This window comes from Loxodonta africana, chromosome 8 (assembly GCF_030014295.1).
Source record: "Loxodonta africana isolate mLoxAfr1 chromosome 8, mLoxAfr1.hap2, whole genome shotgun sequence".
Lineage (NCBI taxonomy): Eukaryota > Metazoa > Chordata > Mammalia > Proboscidea > Elephantidae > Loxodonta > Loxodonta africana.
In genome coordinates this window covers 94402925-94427872 of record NC_087349.1, presented here as the reverse complement: position 1 = coordinate 94427872, position 24948 = coordinate 94402925, and the positions used below count along the sequence as shown (strand labels likewise).

General features: G+C 40.0%; 1 protein-coding gene across 5 annotated transcripts in view; it reads right to left on the bottom strand.

Moving 5' to 3' along the window:
• BBS9 (Bardet-Biedl syndrome 9) overlaps positions 1-24948 on the bottom strand; it is a 504171-nt gene that overhangs the window by 55401 nt on the left and 423822 nt on the right. For all 5 annotated transcript variants that reach the window (XM_003406966.4, XM_023544300.2, XM_023544301.2 and 2 more), the window contains one exon: positions 21379-21601. In XM_003406966.4, coding sequence (XP_003407014.1) covers positions 21379-21601 — 223 coding nt within the window. The remainder of the gene's footprint in view (positions 1-21378; positions 21602-24948) is intronic.

Genomic DNA, 24948 nt, shown 5'->3' with positions numbered 1-24948 from the left:
ATAATAAAAAAAAAAAAAAATGGCAGAAGGAGACACAAACAAAACCAGGTCCTTCTACCACTAGAAAGAGGAAGCTGCCTTGGGGAAATCAGACATCTTCAACTGCAAATATGGGTGCTGGTGATATTTGTTTTTTATTTCTACTGAAGCTGGGACAAAATGAAATGAGCTTCAATTGCAACAGGGGGGATTAAAGTTAGACATTAGGGGGGAAAAACCTTCCCGATGAGAAGGCTAGTGAGATAATGGAACACATAATTGAAAGGGCTGTGGAAGCCTATCCCTAGAGATGCTTAAGAATAAACATCTATCTTCCTGGTGTGATTTTAGATCCGAATTGCCTAGAATATTAGAATGGAGACTTTGAGATTTATCCTCCACTCCTAAAATACTATTGCTTTATCTAATGTGACAGACTGTTTCCTTAGTGCATACACTGAACCCACAATGAATAGAGGTAGGCGGTAGGGATATGTGAAGCAAGCAGGAGCACTATCTTATTTTGAGCTTGCTTGAATAAAAGCAATTCAAAGAGCACCTGAACCAAAGCTTATACCCAGGTGTGGTTAATCTTATAATAGTCAGTAAATGCGTCTCTACGGACTTACAGCAAGTTTGGACCATGCTCCTTCATTAAGGAAAAGGATTGTAAAAATGTCTTCATTTAGTAAGGGAAGCAGTCGAATTGTTTGTAAAGTGATGGGGAGGCTGAAGTAAATTTCATTATCCTGTTCTTACCCAGAATAATCCAGTATAATATCTAGATTGGTTTGGAGAAATGCCAGTGGTCTCAGATCATGTGATCAGGGCTAAGAAAGGTATACACCACACTCACCCACCCAGCCAGCGCTGATCATCTACCACGTGCAGATTCTGTGCTGGGGTACCGAGGAAACACAACACAGTGCCTATTGTTTAGGAAAGGTGCCCTGGTGGCACAACAGTTAAGCACTCAGCTGCTAACCAAAAGACTGGCGGTGTGAACCTCCCTTGCAGCTCCACAGGAGAAAGACCTAGTGATCTGCTCCTGTAGAGATTACAGCCTAGGAAGCCCTATGGGGTAGTTTTACTCTGTCATATGGGGTTGCTGTGAGTCAGAAATTGACTCAACAGCACCCAACAACAACAACATTTCCAAGGAGCCCACAGCAGGGTGCGGTAGGGAAAATAGATCTTACAATGTATGTAGCGCAATCACTGTTGGGGGGGACATATGGGGTTCTGTGGGCAAACAGGGGAGAGTCATGCCTCATGTAGAGGGGGTATTGGGCAGAGTGGTGCTAAGAATGGCCTCACAATATCCGAGTTGCAAAGGACAAGTGGAGTAGGCAAGATGGGTGTCCTAGGCAGAGGAGCACCATGATTGGGGACAAGGGAGAACTGGTGAACAAGGCACTTCCTTCTGGGAGATGCAGATAGGTTGGAATGGCTGTGGCAAGTGACAGTAAAGTGGTTGGAGACACAAAAGCCAGATCATGAAGGGCTCAGATGCCATGGCAGATGATTGGGAGTCTATTGGGAAGGCAGTGAAGGGCTTCAGGCTCTGAGGGACATCATCAGATCACATGTGTCTACATGGTAGCACAAGAAAAGTGAACTTGGCCACTAGCATTTTTGGTGAGATTTCTCAGTACCTGGGTAGTGGCTGGGTCAGGTGAGCATTCAACTAATTACCAGACTGTTAAGTTTCATACACCCAAGCCACAATCCTATTTTTATTGGGCTAAGCTACTGTCTAAACCTTAAGCCAGGCAAGCCTGTTGGCTCATTCTACCTGTATGCCCGATAGCTAACTGATTAGGTCATAATACTGTGGGCAACTCCTGGCATATATTTTCTTAATGAAAACAAAAACAAAATTTCATGGTTGGCTAAGTCTATTCTTAAAGAGCAGCTTATATCACTTGTACACTCCTGACACCAGGAATTTAAAAATAAAATGTCAAGAGGTACAGAGTTCTACTTTATCATCATCAAATACCCTGTGGTTTCAGAGCAATTAGCGTGGCGCTTTAACCATCAGCTGTGCGATGTTTATTCCTGGTCTCCTACTGACACAAAAATGTTTAGGAAATCAACTACGAAGATAAGTGTGGCCATTGGGGACAATTCTCTTGCTGACGATCATTTTCACCAAAAGCAGAAAGTAGTGTTATGAATCATCTGTGACCACTTATGCTTAAGCTGAATGCATTAAAATTTAATGGTGTGGACACAAGAAGCCAGTAGTAAGTCTGCACATCAAGGCACTAATGTGTTGGACCTAATTGTACTGAGATGAAGCAAGTCAGAAATGCACGGCAGCCAACTGCATTTTGCTGTAAAATGAAAATTATGAATCTCTAACAATAAGCATGGATTCTTTTTTCAAAATTCATTATTAATGATTCCATTCTTGTTAAATTATTCATTTTCATAAATGTTATTGCTGCAGCCTTTTAGACTTTTCTGCTCCTCCACTTTCAAGGGATAAATGCAAGAGAACTGAGTGATCACAGGGCTTTGAACACAATAAAGTGCTTTTCAGCATGCTACTGGCTTCTGCTTGCAGTTATTCAAAACTACAAATGCAGGTTGGCTATTCGAGGCTGGGACCATCACCTTTCATGTGCTGTAAGAATAAGAGGTTCATAAAAAAAAATGGCCTATTTCAAGAATTTTCATTTCTCATAAAACCCAAACTCCTAACCAAGGCTCCAGCCTCCTTAGTGATCTGGCCCTTGTCCACCTCCCACCCCATCTCATGTCACCCCCCACAGACACATTGCCCTTCTTTCCCACCTTCTTTTAATCCTTTGCATTTCTGGTTCCCTCTCTCTGGAATGTCTACCCATCCTGCCCATTCTCATTCCCAAATCCACCAAGCTGGCTCCTTCTCATCATCCCAAGCTCACCTCAAATGCCCCCTCTCAGAAAAGCTTCCCCAAAGTACCTCCTTCGCCTTCAGTTATTCTTTATAACACCACCATACTCATTGCCTTCATATTACTTATCACAGTTTGTAACGATGGTTTTTGTTTGTTTACTCTCTGCCTTCTCAATTAGGACATATACTTTATTAGCGCAGAGTCTTTTGTTCACTACTGTATGCCCAGCCTCTGTATGGTAACAGGTACTCAATAAAGATTTGTAAAATAAATGAATTTTCAATTCCAAGAGATATTGATTTAAGATACTTTAACTCAAATGACCTCTTTAATTAAACAAGTTCAGTTGTCCCCAATTTTCCTCACTCCATTAACTGACTACATGAGCATCAAAGGAGTCTACCCAAGCAATCATCAGGACCACAGGCTATGACCTAGAACTTGGGAATATTGAGGGCAGGGAGTGGCATCAGAATCTTAGTAAAAGGATGATCCCGAGATCCCAATAGTTAGAGATAAAGAAATGGAAATTTAGGTTCAGAGAGGTCAGTAAAAAACCATTTGCCTGTCTTTCAGCATCCTGCACTCAACAGAGGATGCCGGAAGGATCTTTGGAAAGAAGAAAGCATAGAAGGAGCCTGGGGCACTATCAACTTGGATTGACTTCTTAGAAATGCCCCCTCAAATCCATGTGCAGCTCTTGGGTCTAGATAGAACCTTCCCCGTGGGTAGAGAAAGAGAACATACTACGTCTAGGACCCATCAGCAGCAGGCACAGTCACCATCACTGCCTACCTGGTTTGAGTCTCTTCTTACAACAAAATATTAACCAACCCTTTTGCCCAAAGGGTTGATGATAAATGTAAAAAGAAAAGAACTAAATGGGTCAAGTTAATAGAGGGTATCCAAGCTATTAAAATACAGTTTCACAATAAAAAGCAAAGTCTGACTGGTATCCTTGACCATTATATGCTTTTTTGAAATTAAGTGATGTTTCTGGCTAGCACACATTGTGTTACTACAATAAGGAACCTTAGATTCAGATATTATTAACTATGAATTACTGATGATGGTCTTTTAAGTAATTCAAAAAAGTACTCAAATGGAAACTGAGTGCACAATTACTAGACATCCTTGAAAATACAAATGCAAAAAAAAAAAGTAAAAGATGCTCACTTAAGATTACTTGGGATTACTGTGAGATGGTTTTACACAGTGTTCAAGACAAGGTTATCATGGTAGTTTTTGGAGTACTAATAAGTTCTTCACAAAACTTCTTTGAAATATTATTATTGGCATTTGTAAGAAACCTGAAGCCAGGGAGAGAAAAAGTAGCTGACCTGGTTGTAAAACCCATGCCTAAAATGATGAAGACTCGGATAAAGGGGCTTATGTAAATACTTGCTGAAAAACCAACAAGCCAGATAAAGACGAGAGAAATAGAAAAACTTAAATTCCAACTCCCGATCCCATGTACAATCCTTTAGATTAGGCCAGTCTTCTTCTAGACAGGCTTGTACTTCCCATTACTCATTAAACAAGATTTGGAATGCCTACTAAGTCATTCGAATTGCCCTTTTGTACCTTAGGTGGCTAACATGGCAATATAATTTACAGAGGATACATTATGTTAAACTTTACAATGGTTCTGTGATGTTCTCAGATGCCCACCAAGGACTCCAGCAAATTTACACCTCTAAAGTCATTTTCCTGGCATCCTGAGATGAATTTAGTGCCAGGTCTTCAAATGTGAATAGCTCATATGTCATCCCATTATGCCATCTGGCTTCTAACCAACACACCTTTAAAATAGATTTATTTAGGCTATAAACTCACAGGACAGTGCCTCTGTCTTCAAATATATTACAGTTAAACAGCTGGGAAAATAAAATCCCAACTTTCCAATGCTGAAATCTGCGAGGCTAATTTGAGAAACAGTACGAAGAAGGCTATCAAAGTCTTTTAAAGACAAAAATTTAGGTGATGTTTGGTACCATACTGGGTCAGGTTTAGAAGCTAAAGAAAAAACTCACAAAAAGTTAAATTTAAGACTGGGAACACTCAAGGGTGTACCATCCTTGCACTTTACTTGGGTTTCGGTTAAATACTATTCAATTCAATAAATAGTTGTGGTTTCACCTCTTCAATTATAAAGTGGTTTCAAATAGAGAACATATTCCACTAGTAAGTTAGGAGTGTGTAGTTCATCTTCTGTGAATAAACTCACTCATGCCCCAAAAGACGCTAATTATTTTATAACCCCCTGTGATTGTTAATTAACCCATAAGAAATTGGGCTGTGTCTCAAAAACCTTATGTACAGGCATAGGAAATCCAGTTACCAATATATACCATTAGCATTATGATGCCCTGACAAATGTTATCAGTTGTATAATGCATTTTGTGCCCACACACATGGATAACTGACTTAGAACACACATGCAACAATTAGGGAACCAAACAATATAACATGAAATGTCAACTGGGAAGTGCCATGGATTGAATTGTGTCCCCCAGAAATATCTGTCAATTTGGCTAGGTCATGATTCCCTTGTATGATTGTCTACCATTTTATCATCTAAGGTGATTTCCCTGTGTGTTGTAAATCCTATCGCTATGATGTAGTAAGATGGTTTGGTGGCAGTTATATTGATGAGATCTACAAGATTAGTGTTTTAAGCCAATCTCTTGTGAGATATAAAAGAGAGAAGTGAGCAGAGAGACATGGGGACATCATACCACCAAGAAAGCAGTGCTGGGAGCAGAGCACGTCCTTTGGACCTGAGATGCCTGTGCTGAGACGCTCCCAGACCAAGGGAAGACTGATGACAAGGACCTTCCTCCAGACCTGACAGAGAAAGCCTTCCCCTGGAGCTGATGCCCTGAATTTGGACTTGTAGCCTACTAGACAGTGAAAGAATAAATTTCTCTTTGTTAAAGCCATCCACCTGCGGTATTTCTGTTATAGCAGCACTACGTGACTAAGACAGGAAGTATAGACAATAAGCATTAGGTTGCAGCATATGATATTCCCAAATTTCTTATCTATAAGAGAAAAATCAGCAAAAGGGAAGGCTTGCTTCAGGAAAAGTAGACATGAGACTAACACTCAAATTCAACATGGACGAAACTGAACTTATGATCTATCTCCCTTTTTCAAAGATGCCCTTTGACAAATGGCGTGTCGGCCAACTGAAGCCAGTGATCAAGGAATCTTTCCTGATACCTCTCTTTCCCCCTCAACGATATCTCAGTAAATTACCGAATCATGTCGAATTTACCTCCTGAAAAAGTTCTCACCATCTGCTCTTCTTCATTTCCATTGCTACTTCCAAAGTCGAGTCTCCATAGTACACAAATACTGTTTTCACAAGTATTTACCTCATGTTGTAACTAAATATCTGTATGATTTTTTTGTTAATTAAAATTTCACTAATTGAAATCAATGTCATTAATTAACAAAATACCAGGATGGTAAAGATCATGTCTGCTTTGCTCACCATTACTTTTTCATTGCCCTCTATAGGGCGTGGAACAGAGGAGGGAATAAGTAAAGAAATGGCCTTCCTGGAGGAGAGGGCTCACGATAAAGAAGAGTAAGAGAGGAAGGCAGGATTAAGCCAGAATTTGAAGGGCCTGGACCTCTAAAAAAGGATCCTTAGTCGCACAATTGTTAAGTGCTTGGCTGCTCACTGAAAGGTCGGCAGTTCAAACCCACCAGCCACTCCTCGGAAGAAAGATGTGGCAGTATGCTTCTGTAAAGATCTATACCCTTGGAAACCCTATGGAGCATTTTACTCTGTCCTATAGGGTTCCTATGAGTCGGAATCAACTCAACAGCAACAGGTTGGTTTTAGGGCTGAGCCTCTAAGACAAGCAGCCTGGGATTGTTCAAGTTAAGCAACATGGCCTGATACTGTGTCCCTTTGAAGAAATAACAATATGGGGAGAAAGTACTAGCTTATTTGATACAGTATTTGTATTTTCTATTTCTATAGACTAAGAAAAAAGGTTAGCAAGACACGTGTAAAACTTTATTTCCATTGAAGATAAAGAATAAATTAAAGAAGTATTACAAAATTTATAAAAATCTCAGATAGAAGTACGTCCACTCCTGCCTCTGCCCTCACCTTGCTCCGTCTCAGTAGCACATCGCAAAGCTGATCTTAGAAATCCTCCCCACTCCTGGCTTCCAAGTGACTACCTTCTCACAGTTTTCCTCTTATTCATTCCTTGGCTGCTTCTCCTCAGCTTCTGATGTTGGCTCTTGCCCTTCTACCTGATCTATAGATGCTGGAGGGCCTCAAGGTTTAGATTAGCCTCCATTCTCTTTCTCCATCCATGTAAGTGATCCGATCCAGCTTCAAATACAACATATAGACTGCTGTCTATATTCTATCTCCCACCCAGGCCTTCTCCCTGAGCTCCAGATCACTTGACATCTAAACTGGATGCCAACTAAACATCTGAAACGGAATATATCCAAAACTGATCTTTTGATTCTGCCTCCTCCATACCTACACCCTGTTCTTCCCTCAGACTTCCTCATTTCACCAGTAACACTACCATCCCATGTTACTAAAGCCAAATTCCAGGAGTCATCTTTGCTTCTTCCCTTTCTCTTGCTCCTTAAATGCAATCTATCACCAACTTCTAAGTATTCTATCCACTAAAATATGCCTTAGATCTGTCCACTTATATCTCCATGGCCACAACCCTATGTAAGTCATCTCTTACCTACACTTCTACAGTAGTCTTTTTAGCTGTCTCCTGCAGTTAAGAGTTCGGCTGTTAACCAAAAGGTCAGTAGTTTGAATCCACCAGGTGCTCTTTGGAAATCCTATGGGGCAGTTCTATTCTGTCCTATAGAGTCATTATGAGTTGGAATCGACTCAGTGGCAATGGGTCTGGTTTGATTTCTGTTTCCATTCCAGCTGTTTTCCAAACCATTCCCCATAAAGCTACCATAGTAATTTTTGAAACAATCGATCAGGTCATGTAATTTCCCAGCCTAAGACCATTTGATGTCTTTCCTGCTACTCACAGGATAACACCTAAGCTCCTCACCATGGAGCATAAGGAATCCCACATGATCCGGCTCTACCTGCCACTCTCTTCCTCTTTAAGATCAAGCCAGGTAGGTCATGTGTCCTTGAATATGCCAAGCCCTTTCTTCCTTTTGCTGCTGCTGTGTGCCATTGAGTTGATACCCTATAGGACAGAGTAGAACTGCCCCACAGGTTTCCCAAGGAGTGGTTGGTGGATTTGAACTGCCAACCTTTTGGTTAGCTGCCTGAACTCTTAACCACTTTGCCACTAGGGCTCCACTTTTTCCTTCAAGGCCTTTAAATTCTATTCCTTCAGCTTGGAATGTTATTCCCCTAGTTTCTCATTTTCTCCTCTTTCTTCTCAGAGAGGAGTCCCTGAGTGGTGCAAACGATTACATGCTTGGCTGCTAACCAAAAGACTGGCAGTTCGCGTCCACCCAGAAGTGCCTTGGAAGAAAGACACGGCAATCTACTTCCAAAAATTCAATCATTGAAAACCCTATGGAGCACAGCTGTACTCTGACACACATGGGGTCACCATGACTCAGAGCTGACTCCACAGGAACTGGTTTTCTCTCTCACAGAAACTTTTCCCAATCACCCCATCTAAAGCAGTCTCCACCACTAACTCTGTCACCTCTCTGTTTGTTTTATCGCACTTAATGCTACCTGCAATTATCTTATTTAGATGTGTAACTGTTTATTTAATCTGTCTCTTCCACCAGAATATAAGGTCTACGAGGGACAAGATCCTGTCTCTTGTTAATCATTATACCCCAATGCCTAATATAATACCTGGCACACAGTGGTATTTTTTAAAATATCTGTTAAATAAACAAAAAGTAGTTCTATTTCACAAATAAAATTCCTTCCTCCTTAAGAACTCTAAATGTGTTAACTATGCTCCTAATGTTGTACCTGGGCCAAAAGACGAACTGTTTACAGATGCTACCATTTAGCTTCATCTCAAATTAATACTTAAGAGGCCACAATATATAACTGGTACAGTTTATAAGTCCGGAGGAGGAGAAAGGCAGGCAGTTAATATAATAGCATGAAGGGCTTGTAGTGTTAGGGGGAATTACTGAAATGGGAGAACTGAGCCACATTTAGAAATGTGAAGGGGACAGTGGAAAAGAAAAGGCAAAAGGTTCCATGAAATGAATAAATGATGCCACAAGGTCCCTAAGAAACAGCGAAATAGGGGAGGATAAGATTCATTCATCAACTGTGTTGCAGACACTCCTTATATGGAAGGCACAAAGCTGGGTATATGGTAGTGAGTAACAGACATGGTTTCTCCCCTCATGAAACTTAAAGGATGTTATTATTGTTATTGTCCTCAAGTCAGCTCTGACTCATGGCAACCTCATGTACAACTATACACTGCTGGGTTGCTCTATCTTCACAAGCATTGGTATACTCAAGTCCATTGTTGCGGCCATTGTGTGTTTTGAGTGCCTTCCAACCTAGCGGGCTCATCCTCCAGGACTATACTGAACAATATTCTGTTGTGATCCATAGGGTTTTCCTTGGATAAATTTCATTAGTAGATCTTCCTAGTTTGTCTTAGTGTGGAGGTTCTACTGAAACCTATCTACCACAGGTGACTCTGCTTGTATCTGAAATACCAGCGGCATAGCATTCAGCATCACAGCAACACGCAAGCCACCACAGTATGACAAATGACAGACAGGTGGTGGCACAGGATAATGGGTAAATATTAAATAAACCACAAGTGGACATAAAATATGAATATGCTATGAAGAAAAAGTCCAAAGAGCTGTGAGAGAGAACAACAAAAAGAACCTTTAGGTTGGGGGTCATGGAAAATCTTTTACAGGAAAGTTACCTAGCAAGTTGAGACCTGAAGGAGGAATATAATTTAGCTGGTAAGAATGTGTGTGTAGAGGGGAACATTTGGGGACAGATAGTGGATAGTATTCAAGGCAAAAGGAACAGCTTACGTAAAGACCAGAGGCAGGAAAAAGTTGATGAGTAGAACTGAAAGAACATCCATGTGGCTAAAGTAGAGTGGACAAGAGGAACTGTGAAGAAGTTGCTGTTGAAGAAGTGAATGGGGGGTGAGGGGAGGAAGAAGAACCCTGTAGGCCAAGGTAGCAAGTCTGAGTTTGATTTTAAGACCAAGTGTGTCTTCCGAGAAAGAACAGAAAGACAAAAGACGAATTAAGTTCCATAGAAATGTTGAAACAAACAAATGGGAACTGGAGTTTGCTTTGGATAGTGATCTTCATTGTACAGTAGAAGTGAGGCCTTCCACAGAGTCTGGGGGAGGAGAAAGAGGTGGGGCTTGAGCAAAATGACAAGGATTAACTTTTGTTGGGAATAAGAGAGGAAATCAATCAAAAACAGATAAATGGAACTCTGATTGGCAGAGGCAGACCCAGGTGACGTCACACTACATGAAAGGAGGTAGAAACAGTTGGTCAGTTTTATGATGAATTTTAGCAACAATTTCCAGGTCCAGAGGAGGTCAAAGAAAAGGCAAATGTTTATTCAGGGCTGGGAAGTGACAAGGGACCTAGGGCAGAAATCCATGAGGTTCCACAAAGCAAAGCAAAAAGGGCTGGTGGAGGGCCAGATGGAGGTGGATTGGGAGTAAGAGGCAGAAGGCTGAATTATAAAGAACTGAGGAAGGGGAGATAATGTTCTGGTAAATAATTCAAGTCAATTTGAATTCAATCAGCATCTTCTATGGTCAAACTGTATTAACTTCCAGGGACAGGAAAACGAATGGCAAAGTCTCTGTCCTCAGGGATGTCAGTCTATTAAGCTGATGTCAACAGACAGTAGAGATCTAATAATGGCTGATTATATAACACAAAAATAAGAAGAAACTCAAAATAAAGATACAATGAAAATAATATGAAAAAACTTCAATGGTACAAAAGTTTTTAATGATCATTACAAATATTTTATCAAATTTTATATATTAAGAAAACTTCTCTAGCATTGCTTTGGTTCCTTTCCTGAAAACTGAAAGACATTCTTGGATCAGAAAACTTTAAAACTCTAAGTACTCAAATAATATTAGTAGCAATAAACTATAAAATTATATCACCAGAGTTATTTTAAACTAGTCACAGAAGGAATGTGCCTCGGTCCAAAAGATACAGCATCCTCCCATTTCACTAAGTGAAGGAAAAGCGAAAGACGCTTTAGTCAAAAAAAAGACGTAGGCACAAATGGTTTACAGCTGTCACTTTCTCCCCTTACCGATTTATTTTTGTGCATTACACTTTTCACTGTCGGAAATTGTTTCCCTGTTTATTGACTGCCCCATGCCAGGATGTAAGCTCTATGAGGTCAGGGGCTGTGTTTGTCCAGTTCACCACTGTGACTCCTAGTACCTAGAACAGTGCCTGGAACATAGTACGTATGCACTTAACAAATTTCACCTTGGAGTCTCCTCTTGGCTTTCTGTATGATGTATTTTTCAATGAAAACAGTATAGAAAGTGCATAATTTATTAGCTAAATGGTTTTCCATGAACCAACATGGTAAGTTTAAAAATTTATCATAGCTGGGTGTTTTATCTAATTTTGAAAGGAAAAATTTTTTCTCTCTTAAAAAAGACAAGTTAAAACATCAGGTAATTTATTTGCACAAGTACACAGTCACATACGCTGATTAAATGTTCCATTTACATCTGACTTTATTTTTTTCACTGACACTCAGCCAGACTTCTACACCTGCACCCTTAATATCTGCCACTGCATTTGCTCATAACCTGAATGCTGGTCAACGGCAGCCTTGCACCCTTGCCATGCTACTCAGCGGTACAATGTACTTGCTGCTTACGTTATGATTGCAGTCACTCCAAGCCTATTTTTGTCCAATGCCAAAAACACCTTAGAGCAATCAACATGCAAACACCTATACTAACTAAAAACCATCCTATCGGTATTAGCATAAATTGTGGCTTCTGAAAGCTACAGAGTAACATCACATTATTTTTGGGTAACATTTTCCATGTGACACTGGAGTATGGCTCAGAAAGCAGACTTGAAAGGAATACAATAATGTCTAGCTAACTGAAATATTTATTTTAAAGCAAAAATATAGAGACATTTAAAAAAATAAGAAGCTAAGTAAAAGAAAAAAAAGATTTGAGACAAACTGTACAATGGAATACAATGTAAGGTGCTTACTTTTCTAAAATCAGGTATCTATATACTAAGACACCACCAAAAATAAGAGAACAGATTTTCACTTTACTTTTTAATTGTAAAATATCTGCACTACACATAAATCAGAAGAGTTTGGCTATTGAACCAATTTATTTGAATAAACCCACTAGAAATGGTTTAAGAAAAGTTTAGCGTGAACAGATTTTTTAAAAAGTTGGCGGCATGGACCCGGCTTCATTCCACAACAGCGGTTCAGACTGGCAGAATGCCATCTCGTCTCATTGTGGCTGAACAGTGCCACAAGTGGAGTTTCATTCCCATTTTAGGCTAGTTGTACCGGCAAGAACTTAATATGACTAAGCCATAAGAATTTGGGCCAAATGGCTGGGTCTGCCCCATCTATACATGGGTAATCTCATTCTGCACATATTTTTAAATTTTTGATGAAAACAATGTGATGCAAAATAAAGCTTAATGAGTTTCTCACATAAGTTACCTGACTGATGAATGAAGCACTTTTTAAGTAATTAGAGTACTTTAGCCTGGCACCCTAAAATCTAAAGAAAAAGTGAAAAAAAAATACAACTTTTAAAATATTCATGAATTTCCACTGAATGCAGAGAAATGTATTATTCATCTTATTGTTGAAGACCTAATTCCTCAGAGAAAGAGAGCAGAGACAGTAAAAGTTGACGGAAGGAAACAACTTTCTACAAGCTCCTACAAGTTTGAGGTGAATCAGTAAAACTTAGTATTGAAAATCTATTTCCACTGAGACAGCACAAGTTGGGGGCAAAAGTTGAGGGGAAGAAAAGTGGGGAAAAAAATTATTACATGCTTGTGGTGAACCAGTAAAGAACTCTTCATAATGTGTTTTTATAGCCAACAACTGCTGGAATAAACACCAATTTTTTTCATACTCATATTTGAAGACAAAACAGTCCCAAATGTTAATTGAATATGTGAGAAAAGTTACTTTTTTTGATATGATACAAAGCCTCAGAGATACATTTCTTCCTGAGGGATGCACCACAGTTGAGATACTTTTTCTTTTGGCGAACTTATGCAATCGTTAAGGATACTGAAAACTACACAGAGTTAGGGTTTCCATAGAAGAACAGTAAAAAATGAAGAAAAGCTCATATTCATAGATGGGTAAGGGTAAAAATGGGCATTTTACATATCTGTCCGTACAACATGATTAAAGAAATAGACATAGTGACGTCTTTTAAAAGTTGTTTAACTTATGCCCCTGCTTTAAGGCTGGGTTTTCCCCAAATATCTTTAGACTGTTGAGTATCCACATTATTTAAACATCTGCCGGGAAGGAAATTCCTCCAACTCCCCTGGTATACTATTCCTGTTTTTAAAATCCTGTTTCCAAGAAGTTGGTCTTTGGTCATCACATTGTAATTAGTTACCAGCCAGTTTGTCTATCAACAAGTATTTGCTAAGTACACACAAGGAGAATGTTATTCTACTAGGTCTTTGATGGTAGACCTTCCCCTATAGTTGTTCCTAATTGCTTCTCCTGTCAAATCCAACTCTAATCCTGGATTCAAATATTCTTCCCCACTAAGTCTGCCACCAATCTTCCATTCATCTTATTAAGGACTCCCTATAAAGTCCTAAAGAATCAGCATCCTATTAATAACTGAATGCTTCCTTTACTTACAGGATACAAGTTGAGTTTCAAAAACCAATTTTGAAAAATAATCAGTTGTTTAAAAAAAAAACAAGGGGTGTTATTCTCAATTTTTCAAGTGAGGAAACCATGGCTCCAAAAGAATAAATAGCTAAACAGTTAAAAAATGGCTGAGCTGGTCCTTCCCACATTGGCTACTGCAAGTCAACTTTAAATTTACCACTTCACTATTCACTCCTTCTTGCTCTCTCACAGATTATAATAAAATTTTACTTTTCTAAAACCCATGCAGCTGGCCTTCACTAAACTTTCCTTTTTTCATTTCCATATATCCCCAGTTTATATCCGTGTTCTCACTTTTTCTCTTCCCAAATGCCCTCTTCGGTTCACCTATATTCTAGATTACTCCTTCTGCTTCTCTAAAGCTTCCATTTTAGCATGAACACTGGATGTTAGTACTTGTCATCTTGCCACCACTCCCTGACCTTCAAATATGTCTAAGTATCTTTTTGTAAAAGAAAATACATGCATATACACCCTGACAATGTCCTACTTTTTCTGCTATCTGCCTTCCTATTTAGTTTCTTCCCGTTACAGGATAGATTCCTCCATTACTTCCTGCTGTCCTTGATAGTGCCGATGCTACTTCTCCCTTGAGTTCCTTGAATTTCAGTCTTCCCTGTAGAACACTCTTGTCCCCAATCCATAGCTCTGCAGCTAAGCCCCAAACTCTGCATTCCCTTCCTTATGCCTTTATTCCGTAAGAGGTCCAATCAATTGTAAAGCTTAAATGATGACCTCTAGGCTGATGATATTAAAATCTACATTTCTGGTGTCGATCTTTCCCACAAGCTGAAATTCCTCAGATCCAGGTGTTGACATGTATCTCTTTTTTGATGCACCTTCATCATAACAAGTTCATTGTGTTTGAAAGGAAACACATTATCCATAACTAGCAAAATATCCTGACCAACTTAACCATCTCCATCAACAGCAACTAAAACTTGGATGGACTCCTGTGTATTTTTCCTTATTTTTCATACTTCCTCCATACTGTATACCACCATCAGATTTCTATTTCTAAAACACTGCTTTTTATAAGTCGCTTTAAGCTCAAGATCATCTTAATAGTTTGAATAGGAGATAAGGGTGTTAAGTAAGGTAACAGCAACATGGAAACTGAAAAAAGAGATTGGGAGGTCCACTATCAGATTCTATTGGTAGACTGAACATGGGGAGTGAAGGAAACGAGGGTCAAGGGTGTTTTTGAGGTCCCTGGCCTGGGCAGGCCTGCGTCTAAGATCAGACACACAGGAAGAGAGAAATTCCACTCAGCTGTGTGGAATCGGAGAGGCTTACTGGGAACCTTGGTGGTGTAGTAGCTAAGAGCTATGGCTGCTAACCAAAAGGTTGGCAGTTCGAATCCACCAGATGCTCCTTGGAAACTCTATGAGGCAGTTCTACCCTATCCTATAGGATCGCTATGAGTTGTAATCGGCTCAACTGCAATGGGTTTGGTTTGGGTTTTTTTTTTTTAAGGTATATTGGTGAGACATGTCCAGAAGCCAATCTTGTATACTTGAGTCTGAAGCCTGAAAGAGAGGCCAGACAGAAACGTATAATCTGAAAAGTACATGGAGGTCAGGTAGTAAACTGGATGAGACTGTCCAGGAGAGCATGAAGATGGGACACTCAGAGTCAAAACACAGGAAAAGGAACAAGAAGCCACAAAGCAGACTGAAAAAGATAAGCCTGAGAGGGGCAGGAGGAGGTTCCAGCAGTAAAAGAGGGGTCCAGGGATGAAAACATCCTAGGAAGGGAATGGTCTCATTATAAAATGCTGCAAAGTAGCCCAGTGGGTTTTACATAAAATGCTTACCAGATTTAGCAATTATGAAGTCCTTTGTTATAAGGTTAAAAAAAAAAAAAATTACTCAGAAATCAACAACTCCATGATTTAGCCAGTTACCCATGAGGAGATGGGAAGGAGACAGAATCCATAAACACGCTGTACACATTTACGCAAAGAATTCTGTGAAGGGTTTGGGTTAGTTTATCAGAATTGAAATGCAAACAAGTCCCACAAACACATGGTCAATGGCTGTCAATAACTTACTTCCTTTTGAGAAAAAGAAAAGCCATTCATTTTCCTGATTTATGAAATTGGCCTTTGTTTTCCCCTTACCATAATTTCTGACAGAATTATAGTGGCTTTCTCATTGGTATTTTCTAGTCACAATCCATTTTACAAAAGTTATATATGCTATTTATAGAAAATATATGGAAGAGAAAAAGTAGGAGCAGACTTGGACATCACCTATAGCTCCACTGCCAGTGATAAATACCATTAATTCAATGCTTTCATTTATAGCCTTGTGGACCAGATTTTGATAAGTACATAGCTGAAGCTCAGTCATCTCCTTTATGTTTTCTGGCTTTGCTGACTTATTTAGAAAGGTCTATCCTACTTTCATATGTATGTATTCACTTTTATTTCCGCCTGTGTTTGTGATTTTTTTTTTTTTTTTACATTTAAACCTCTTATTCATCTGAAATATATTGAGGCATGAGCTAGGTAATCAAATTATTTTTTCCCTCAAATGATTGGCCAGTTCCCAGCACCATTTTTTAACTAATATATCTTGTCCTCTCCCCATTACTTTGAAATGCCACATTAGCACATGAGGTCAGAATTAGGGTTAGCACATTCTATCTAAATTCTTACATACAAAATGAGGGTGGAGGTTCCCCCACTTACAGAAGTTTTAATTCCCAGTCGCTATGGTCATGAAATGTTATAGAAAAGCAAAAGTCATAACACAAAGATATTCACTCATAAGCTAATTGACCATATATAAAATTAGTCTCCAATCAAATATCATTCTTCATTTAATGGGAGGTCAATTCCTGCCTGCTACCAACTTCTTTATTGGTTAATCTCCCACTGACCATCGGATTGTTGCAAATACAGCGTAAATTGGCCACAGTGGGTAACTACAACTCTTGCAAGGAATGCAAGATTTAATCCAGTGGCAGTGCTATTGGAGAACCGCTCCGGCCACATGCTAGGCCAGTGAAAACCTGGCAGCCAGTCCCGTCAACAATGAAGAGAAGAAAACTGAGAAGAGTGATGACATGATAGATGTTTCTGAAGAAAACGATTTGAATATCAAAGGATTAAGAGAGGTCCTTTGTAAATAGAATAAACCGGTTGCCACGGAGTGGATTCTAACTCTTAGCGACCCTATGGAATGGCACTGAACTGCTCCATAGAGTTTCCAAAGAGTGCCTGGTGGATTCGAACTGCCGACCTTTTCGTTAGCAGCCGTAGCTCTTAACCACTATGCCATCAGGGTTTCTATAAATCTGATAGTGCCTTGGAATATTTTTTCTTAAAAAGGGCCCTCTTTGTAAAGGGCAAATCTGAGTGTGCATCAAGCCAAAAACAAAACAAAAGAAAAACAAACAAAAAAACCCACTCAATACTTTTTTGTTGTCTCCAAGAATTAGCATGTAATTGCAGCTATTTTATAACCTAAATTTTAACAAATGTAAAATAAATGTACTATTAATTTTAATTTTACTTATTTTTCAAGCAAACTTTTGGTCTTCCTACTATCTATAATAAAATGGTGGTCCCAGTTTTGAGTAGTCGTTTTTGGATACAAATTCTCTTCAAGCCTTCCATATTTTAATCAATTCTGAACTTTCTATTTTGGTGCATCAATCTCTCTTCCTATAATTGTAACATTGCCATTTACCGTTACTTTATAATAAATGTTCTGAAAAGGCAAATTTTACATCTTTTTAAAAATTCTCCCGTCTGATCTTATGTTTCTCCTGTAATTGAATTCTAGAATCCTTTTGTCGAGTTCTCCAAATACCTTTGGGATTAATGGAACCTCACATTTATTGAGAATTTGCTACAGGCCAGGCTATGCATTTCACATGTACTACTCTAATTTCTACCACAACTCTCTGATAAAGTACCATTATTATTCCCACTTTACAAATTGAGAAAATCGAGAAGTAGAGAAGCTAAGAAAATTGCCCTTTATCATACAACTGACAAAGGGCAGCCAAGCTAGCTCTTCCAAGCAATATCCTTCAGCAGGAAGATGTGAACACCAGAGCTGCAGATAAGAGAAATCCAAGTCTGACGGCTCTGGAATAAAAAGAATTCACCAGAAAAGGTTAGGCTAAAACCTGACAGAGTCTGGAGGCTGATAAAGGCAAGCGGGCGAAATGTTAGGCAAAGAAGCTCATAAGGTAATTCCCAGTGGGAAAAATTTTCAGACTCTGGACACCAGAGAGGATGTTGTCATCGTGGCCTTTAGTAGATTAGAGCAAAGGAAGGACACATCCAAGGTACTGGGCTTGTAAAGTCACAAGGCTAGAAAAGACCAAGAGGTTTTTATTCTGAGATGTTTATCCATCTGCAATTTAATAGGGAACATAGTAAAATTATACACACTCCTGCTTTTTAATATCAACCACTAAGTCACTTCACCTTCCGAGGCCTTAGTTACCTCAGCTGTTATATGAGGGAGGTAAACCAGATGATTTCTAAGTTCCTGTCCAGTTCCTTAAAAAAGATCATGTGTGTGAAAAATGCTCCTCTGCTTGTATGTTCAGTAATCCACTCCCTTCTAATATGCCACTTTATCTTCACATGTTCTGAGTCAACTATTATAGCTAAACTAATGTAAATTGCACAATTGCTTGTCTGAAGCAGAAATAACTCACAGTATTTCCAATTATCTCTGTGATAATGCTATTATTTCACCTATATAGCTAATAAAAATTAAGTACAACATAAACATGGGATAAATCTTTAAGACAATCCTCACAGCAAAGAAGAGAGACTGCATGAAGCTATTTCTGCCCTTCTCCTCCCACACTGTTAGACCAATTTCAGTGAAAAGATGGCCAGATCAAGAATAACTTCCACAGGAGGAGGGTCTAGCTAGAAAAGTATTTGTACCATTGTGGTCTGTATGGTCTAGTGGGAAGCACAGTGGGCTAGGAGATTTGGATTTTAGACCTAACCCTTCCTGTAACCATGTAAGATATTTATTTAGCTTTTTCTGCCTCCGTTTTCTATTTGTAAAACAGCGATAATTCTACATGTCCCTTTGTGCCTCAAAAATGTGCTATGTTCAGAAAGGGATAAAGTATGTGAACCATTTCAGTTCAAGGGAGGAAAAGTGTTATAGGCAGTAATTGAGCATGTTAATAACGAAGAACACTGATTTAACACACACACACACAGTCATGATTAGACCAGGGCAAGTGAGAGGGAGAGTCACTTGATCACAAAGTCTGAGAGTCTTCAGTAAGTAAAAGCAAGGGGTTATGGCTGACAGTGGCATACAAATACACATAGCTTCAATCTCCCCAGTGGAATGAACTCAGGTATCACAGAAATGAGTGGCACAACCCTTGCTTATAGACTCCTGGTTTGTGAACACATTTTCCTTCCTTCTTCTTTTCTTCCTTTCTTCCTCTGCCCCTTCTTTCCTCACATTCAAAAAATTTGCATTGAGGGCTAAAGCGTTCCATATGCTAGATATGGACACAGCCCTCAAGTTGCTTGCAAATCTAGTTATTTTCATAAATGACTAAAGGTCCATATCAATAAATGTGACTAAAGGATATCTGTTCCCTCTAGGAGTCCAAGTCTCTCAAAGCATTGCCACTGGACTTCCAATGGCTATTCCCCAAGAGGCTCAGACAGGGACCTGGGGAAGAGAACCCAGGGCTGTTGAAGCCTGAATTGACAGAGGTACCTGCCAATCGGTGAGCCAATGCCATCTGTTCCTAAATTTCCTTTTTTACATATTGCCCTCCTTCCTCAAGTATCCCTTGTTTTTCCCGTTGGCAGGCAGGGAGGGAGAGCCATGTGCTGAATGCCAATTACAGTGAATATTTTTCATTTACTCCCTTATTAATCCTAAATATTTATTTCTAGGAAAATAATCCTATAACAATGAACAGAAGAGGTCATAAGACCAGTTAGGAGGACGTTACAAGGGCAAGATGTAGAGGGCCTAAATAAAGTCAAACCATGTCGGGTCCGTTTCTATTCTGAAATGCCAAATTAGAAATACTCTTTTACAATAACAATTACAGTAAAAAGATAATTCAAATCATGTTGCTTTTGTTGTTAAGTGCCGTTGAGTCGGTTCTTACTCATAGTGACTCTACGTCTAACAGAACGCCAACACTGCCTGGTCCTGTACCATCCTCACAATCGTTATTATGCTTGAGCCCATTGTTGCTGTCATAGAATATAGAATCATAGAACACAGAATCCTAAGACCTTCAAATCAGCTGTTTTCCCACCCCCACATTTACAGCCTGAATTATACATATATTCATAACAATGGTAATAATTATAGCTTTAATTTTTGAGGAAACCCTGGTGGCGTAGCGGTTAAGTGCTACAGCTGCTAACCAAGAGGTCAGCAGTTTGAATCCACCAGATGGTCCTTGGAAACTCTACGGGGCAGCTCTACTCTGTCCTATAGGGCCGCTATGAGTCGGAATGTACTCGAGGGCAGTGGGTTTGGGTTTGGATTTAATTTTTTAAGGTGTTCCTGTTTCAAGCATTGAGCTAGGTGCTTTACGAACACAGAAAGCCCCAGCAACAAGGGTAGGCAATTATTATCCCACTTTCTGAAGGAAGAAACAAGTCTCTGGAAAGCTAAGTAACATATCCAGGGTCACATCAGCACTAAGTGATTGAGGCAGGATCAAAGCCTGGTCCGTCTGACTCCAGAGCCTGTGCTTATTGCATTATGCTATGCTGTCTCCATGTTTATCTTTTTAAGATTTTTGCTTGCGTTCCTTTTTACTTCTAGGAATGCTGAGTGGGGGAAAAAGAAAGCAATAGCAAGAGTAACCGCATGTGGGACTCACAAAAGGCATGTGAGAAGGAGGAAGAGAAAACCGCACCACTTCTCATACTAGGGGCCTTGCTTTAGGAAGAAATAGCTGCTACAGCTGGGTCATTTAATACAATAATTTCCTTTATGTGCCTTACCGCTGCCATAAAAAAAGAGGCTAGGAAGAGGGAAGCGCAACATGGGGCTGCCACCTCTAAGAGGCCCAAGTACAGCCTCTCGGACCGTGGGGTGGGCTGACCAGGATGCCATGGTCATCATGGACAGACAGTCCACTGGGGGACAAGCTGGATATCTCACACCCTGGCCCATGGGTGCCTTCTCACATCTCCTGGTCCCCAGTCTTTTCCTTTGTCTCTTTCCCCTTATTCTGGTGACTACAGTCCAAGCACACAGGAGAAGGGAGAGGGCTGATCTGGATTACATTTGCTGCTTGTAGTATGAAATATGGTATCGCAAGATCACATTTGGTAAAACTTTTCCTTAAAAATAGTTTTATTCTTTAATCCGCTTTTTATGGGTTAGAAGCAAAACAAAATGGATCATATATTTAAAAGCAGAGGGAAGAAAAAGGACATACCATTCAAGAAATGTCTAGTAAGCAAATACCCCAGGAATATTTACCTAAGTGGTTACCCTGGGATAGCTGAGGAAAAACGTGAAAGCAATTTTCTTGGCTATCATCACGTTCATATGAAATTTAAACTCCAAATACAACCACAGGCACATTCCTTTAATTTGGGGAAAGCACAATTGTACTTACCTGGCATGACCATGGTGTGTGGGACGGCGGCATCAGTGCTTAAGCAGAGGCGTCCACCTTTGGCTAATCTATCGCAGAGCAAGGTGATATGTTTCTTCAGTCGGCTTGTATCTTTGGGTATGTTCAGCTGGCTGCTGAGGTTCAAAGCCTGCTCCTTTGAACTCTTTGATAGGCAGGTCTTCAATAGGTGGGAAATAGCAGCATCCACTGTTTCTTCCCAGCCCTGGATGCAAAAGTCAATTTTGAATTTAGGCAAAGATGATGTCATGGATTAAACTGTGTCCCCAAAAAATATATGTATGAATTTGCTTTGCCATGATTCCCTGTATAGTGTGGTTGTCCACCATTTTGTTATCTGATGTGACTTTCCTATGTGTTGTAAATCCTATCTCTATGATATTAATGAGATGGGATTAGTGGGAGTCATGTTAATGAGCCAGGACTCAATCTACAAAATTAGGTTGTATTTTAAGCCAATCCCTTTTCAGGTATAAAACAGAGAAGTGAGCAGAGAGACAGGAGGGACCTCATACCACCAAGAAACCAGCGCCAGGAAAAGAGCACGTCCTTTGGACCCAGGGTCCCTGCGCTGAGAATCTCCTCTACCTGAGAAGATTGATGACAAGGACTTGCCCCTAGAGTCGACACAGAGAAGAAGCCTTCTCCTGGAGTTGGCACCCTGAATTCAGACTTATAGCCTCTTGACTGTGAGAGAAAAAATTTTCTCTTCGTAAAGCCATCCACTTGTGGTATTTCTGTTATAACAGCACTAGATAACTAAGACGGGTGATAAAGAAAAGAGTAGGTACTTTACTGTTAACCAAGTTATATAGATTGAGTGTTTATGCTCGTGTTGGGTAGTTGTTGAGAGTTTGGTATCTGGAATATTCCAGACCAGCCTGGTTTTGAATTCTAGGTCTGTCAGCTGTTTGACCTTGAGCAAGTTACTTAATTCTTATAAGCGTCATCCTCATCTACAAACTGAGGATGTTAATAGTCTGTACCTCCATGGGTTCCAGTGACTGAATGAGATGATATATGAAAAGTGTTTAGATCTGTGCCAGCCACAGAGTAATTAGTCAAAGTAATAATAATCTTGGGTGTGGGTATATTTGATGATCTGGTATGTGAAGCTGCCAGGATGCTAGTTTGTTTTGCCATATCTTTCTGCTGAAGGAGAAGTGGCCAGGACAGAGAGGACCTTTGGATACTTTGGGGGGAAACTGGATTCGAGAGAAAGTCCTGGTGTCTCAGCTACTGCTCCCACAGCCTGATCCCTTGGGGTTGCAGGCAGAGGCTGAAGGAACTTATTTTAAGAGTGATTTTGTGAGACACAAGGGCCTGCCTAGTCCTGCTTCATTGACCAGGTGACAAAAAGGGACACAATGTGAGGAAGTAGACCATTTACCCCACCTCTGTTGGGAAGTGTGGATGTGCTGCATGAAGACCTCAAAAAGTGCACTATCTGTTTGGTACCATCAAGGAACAAGTCTGGGAACATGAATGCTCAGTGGAGACCTCAGCATTATCACAAAGGGCATCAGCACCAGCAGGACTGGCATGGGAGGCGCCATCATCAGGTACGTTCAGATACCAATACTAGCACAAGCAGGGGCATGGGAGAACAAGACAGTCAGCTTATGAGCTTCGATTGGGCACCACAAGGGGGTTGCAGAGATAGCTGGGTAAGGGTTTTATGGAGTCCGAAGGTCCTACAGCAGTACAGTGGGAAAGCAAGCATCAGTGCAATCTGAGTTTTTATTGTCAATATGATTACATTTGAACACATAGACTGGTAAGACCTAGAGCACTGTGGGCATGACAATCAAAGTGAAATTATAAAGGAAGACGTTAAGTGATTTTATTCGCAGAGAATATTGCAGAGTAGCCTAGCCCATCTCAGGCACTGCCATCCTGGGAATCACACCCGTGGGTTCTCTTCACGGCTCCTTGACTTGGTGCACCTAGCGCCTCACTGAGCTATCGTCTCTGTTTCCATGCGTGGCTCCCCATCAGAGTGCCCGGAGTTCTTCGCACCCCAGCACTGTGCTTGGTAAACAGAGGGTGGTCAAGATGTGTTTGCTGGACAGAAAGATGGTGAGTTATAGACCAGGATCTTAAAGAGTTGAGAGAACTTTGGAGATCTTTAGTCCAGTCTTCTGGGATTAACTCCAGGATCCTTTATACAATAGCAGCTATCTGCCTAGGCATAACTGTCTTCAAGATCCAAAACTACTATTTTTTGAGGGAGTTCACTCTTTTTAAGGACATGTGTAACCAGCAGAAAGCTATTTCTATACTGAGACAACATCTGCCCCATCGGTCCTCATTCTACCCTCCAGAGCCATACAGAATAAATCTAACCTCTCTTCTCCATGACAGCCCTTTATATCTGTGAAGACAGAAATTCTGTACCCTTTTCTCCAGAATAAACATCCCCAGTTCTTCCAGCTCTTCCTTATATAAACATGGTTTCAAGTTTTCTCTCCATCCTAACCACTCTTTTTTGAATGAACTCCAATTTTAAACACTTAAAAATTTATACGGCTAAGTAGAAAAAAAAAAAAATAGAGAACCCCAAATTGAACCCAATGCATCAGGCTGGGGCTGACAGTTTAGGGCAGGACACAGCTCTGCCGCTCATTTTCTGGGAATTCGACCGGCCAGTCGGGCCTCCAGGTACCTCCACTCTCTTGGCAGCTGCACCACACTCTGGATTCACAATAAACTTATATAGGAGCTTACAAAGGACCCCAAGCCTTTTCCATACTCACCTTCTCCGTTCTAGACTTATACACCTGGTTCTTTAGGCCAAAGTGCAGACTCTCTATGCATACACTACAGAGCTTCCCACTGATTACCATGATTGGTTAACTGGGATTTTTTACTTGACTGACCCATTAGAGTTGCCATCAGGCAAATTAGGAAACAAATTAGTGATTTTAAAGTGATCTTGAAAATCCTTTCAAGAGACATCAAAGATTGTAAAAGCTGCCTCCTTGCCCAAACCGCTAAAGAATACAAGCCACTGGTTACTACAAAGACATCTCTATACTACTCTAAAACATCTAGAGAAATATCTAAAACTGACTTTGTGTTTCATCAATAATAGGAAGAGAGAATTTAAGACAAAACAGTAACTCAAATCTCATTGAAGAGGATATTTTCCCAACTTGCTTTTAAACCCATTGATGAAAATCTCCAGAGAATAAAATGGGAAGACCTTTGAACACAACTTGGCATTTGTGTGGTTCGTGCTCATTTCAACATTAAAGCAGTTCCTACTATTTTATAGACTATTCATCTAAGCAAACTAGCTGTATTCTTAAAGTAAGTTACAGTAGCATGTTAGATAATTGAAGTAGATATGGCATTTAGTTAATACAAAGGTACGACAGAATTTCCTTTCCAACTGCCAACCTCCAGATCAAGTAAAAAACCATGTCATGTTTTGGTATTTGGCACAGCTATTTCTTTTTATGAGGCATGATGCCAATACTACAGAAAGAGTGCTACTGAAATACAGAGTTATTTTTTTGGAGGGTCTGAATTGCTACATAAATTCAAATA